General features: G+C 37.0%; 1 protein-coding gene across 1 annotated transcript; it reads left to right on the forward strand.

Moving 5' to 3' along the window:
* LOC104731984 (calcineurin B-like protein 6) lies at window positions 936–2,743 on the forward strand. Its single transcript, XM_010451502.2, has 8 exons — window positions 936–1,198; window positions 1,292–1,436; window positions 1,518–1,588; window positions 1,672–1,731; window positions 1,804–1,912; window positions 1,991–2,124; window positions 2,209–2,321; window positions 2,395–2,743. Exons 2-8 carry the CDS (start codon window positions 1,319–1,321, stop codon window positions 2,486–2,488), a joined length of 699 nt encoding a protein of 232 aa, XP_010449804.1. The 5' UTR covers window positions 936–1,198; window positions 1,292–1,318; the 3' UTR covers window positions 2,489–2,743.

A 2,956-nucleotide genomic window follows, 5' to 3' on the forward strand; every position in this document is an offset into this window, starting at 1 on the left:
TTGATTTGGTTACATTTACCCCCTCAACCAACATTTGGTCTCCAGTTAAATCAGTGGTAATAGGCATATCAATCACCAAATACTTTCGTTAACTCACTCATTGCTATGCTCCTACACCAAAATGAAGTGACTTTTTTTTTTTACAAACAATGCAAATTAATACTTTTTTCTTTTTTGACCACCAATTGGGTTTGTTTTGGCAAAGAGGCTGTGGCTAACAACAAGGTGAGTACATATACTTCAGCTTTTGACTTTACCAAATTTCTATTTTGGTTATTGTATGTTCCCCACTACTGAAAACTAGTAGTGCTCATATATAGATGATGGATGGAATCAAAATAATTATTAAGAGAAGAGATGGAGAGGAGAGCCTAGCTATACTAGCCTAACTAATATGTGTTTCAGTCTTTGGAGAATGGAAGTGGGCCTTGTGATTGTTCCTGCAGTATAAGCTCGGATGTGGTTGCCAAAGGATGAAAAGAGTTTTTTTTAGCCTTTGCTTGTGACTTGGGAGAACTTTTTGAAGCTTATCACAACAAAAACTAACAATCACCTTTACATCAATAAAGTCGAATGGTGAGTTTGTTTGCTGTAAAAGAAAGCAAAGTCAATATCTTAAACATCACTTTCGATTGACTTGTATTCAAATCCATAAACCATGGTCAAAAGAAGTAGCACTAGAGGATCAACTATGTTTGAGATTGAAGCATATATAGATCGCTGGTGGTCAGAGGGGCAGGACTCACTCATTCTGTGCCAAAGCGTATTAACTTCACCCTTCAAGGCTTGTTTTGTGAATGTTGTTCCCTGAAACCGACATTTTATGGTCTTGTGTATCTTATTAGTTATGATGAGTCCATCATAGTATCTTCTTACTCTTAATTTCTCTCTCTCTCGAAATGTCAACTTGTTAAAGTGGTCACCAACTAATTAGAGTTGACTTATTTAAGCCAACGAACTTTAGATCCTTTCCCATGTCTCAGCAGCCAACTACAAACTTTTATGGAGAGAGAGAAAGATAGATCGTGGCCAAAATAAGAAAAGACTCTTGGAAATAGTCCTAATCTGAAGCTTCTCTACACGTTAACGAGAAGAAAAAAAAAAGAAAGGTATATTTTCTTGGTGCATCATCTTCTTCTCTGCTCTCAAAAGTCAAGGCTACATTCACTTGATGTCTGCATTGCATCGGCAAATTTATGTTCGATTCTTGATTTTTTTTTTACTGATGCAAAACTTTAGAGTGTTTGTGTTATGTTCAATGGGATTAACCACTTGTTTATGTTTGTGGTAGGCATGGAAATAGTGAGTCGTGGGAGAGATGATGATGCAATGTTTAGATGGATTAAAGCACTTATCCTTAATTCTGTTGACTTGTTGTGATGCTGATCCTCCCAAGGGTCGTCAGAACCCTAAGGATGTGGCTAGAGGCACTGTGTGTATGTTTCTTTTTCTTCCAAAAACTTTATTCTAGGATCACAACCTCAACAATAATGTCTTTAATTGTGTACCAATTGCAGTTACTGTGAATGAAATTGAAGCTCTTTACGAACTGTTCAAGAACATTAGCAAAGACGGGCTTATCGATAAGGTAAGCCATAATTAATCATCGGTTACTTGTACTATGTCTTGTGCTCCTCTACATTCACTAGGATCCTTTCAAATGAATTTCAGGAACATTTTCAATTCGTACTATTCAAGATGAACACAACAAGAAGCCTTTTTGCTGATAGGGTAATAATAGTACTTGTAACTTACCCATCTGGATTTCCTTGCTGTACACTCATCTAGCTTCAAGCTTTCCAGGTGTTCGACTTATTTGATACCAAGCATACTGGGATTCTAGATTTTGAAGCCTTTGCTCGTTCTCTTTCCGTCTTTCACCCCAACGCTGCATTTGAGGATAAGATTGAGTGTAAGTGGTAGAGCCTTAATTCACCTTTTTTTAATTCTCATATCCAAACCTTGGCATGCTCATCTTTTGCCCCTGCAGTTTCTTTTAAGCTGTATGATCTGAAGCAGCAAGGGTCTATAGAGCGACAGGAGGTGAAGCAAATGGTGGTGGCGACTCTAACTGAAACTGGCATGAATCTTTCTGATTATGTGATTGAGAGCATCATAGACAAGGTTGGTTGGGTTAGTTGATCTCAGCGGACATTGACTAGGCCTTGTCATATTTATTTTTTGACATGTAAAAAATGATTATTGTAGACTTTTGAAGACGCTGATACTAAAAAGGACGGCAAGATCGATAAGGAAGAGTGGCGGACTCTTGTATTGCGCCATCCCTCTCTGATACAAAACATGAGCCTTCAACATCTCAAGTAAGTCATGTCTTTGCCTTGTTATCTTCTTCCGGCGCAAGGCTGATAGGTTTATGTGTTTGTGTTTGTGTAGGGACGTAACGAAGACGTTTCCAAATTTTGTATTTCACACTATAGTGTCAGACAATCCTAGTGAGCTGGAGGCATATGGATGTTCAGGGATATGAAGAAAGGACCAAAAACTTTATAAGATTCATTCTTTCTCCTATATTTCTTCTCCATTAGTCCATTATTTTTAACAAGATCACAAACGTTTTGAAAACTACATTGTCTCTTCACAGGTTTGTTATCCGCAAACTTGTCCCGTTATCTTATCTGTTGGATTGTGCAAGTTGATAATTTTACTTGGCATTAAGAGATTATGATATCCTTCTATGTATGTATAAACTTTGTTTTCACACCAATCTAATTGTACCTGAAAACTTGTCTGGTATTAAATTTTTGTAACACATACAAAGAGCAGTGTGATATTATGATTTTTGGAATCGACTTTTCAAGTTCAGTTCCTTTCCTCCAATAGCTTCTTTGCTCAAAGAAAGTGTAATTTTTGAAACCATACCTTTGTTGGTTAACAGCAGCGAGGCAGATTTTTAATCTCCAAAGCAAAGCCAACATTTTGTTGTTTTTCATGAAAA

Source organism: Camelina sativa, chromosome 12, assembly GCF_000633955.1.
Source record: "Camelina sativa cultivar DH55 chromosome 12, Cs, whole genome shotgun sequence".
Lineage (NCBI taxonomy): Eukaryota > Viridiplantae > Streptophyta > Magnoliopsida > Brassicales > Brassicaceae > Camelina > Camelina sativa.

Bases quoted from the DNA above. Each gene is read 5' to 3' on its own strand.
- LOC104731984 (XM_010451502.2), top strand. From the start codon at position 1,319: ATGATGATGCAATGTTTAGATGGATTAAAGCACTTATCCTTAATTCTG. The intron at 1,437-1,517 runs GTATGTTTCTTT...TACCAATTGCAG, and splicing joins TGTGGCTAGAGGCACTGTGT to TTACTGTGAATGAAATTGAA. The intron at 1,913-1,990 runs GTAAGTGGTAGA...TTGCCCCTGCAG, and splicing joins ATTTGAGGATAAGATTGAGT to TTTCTTTTAAGCTGTATGAT.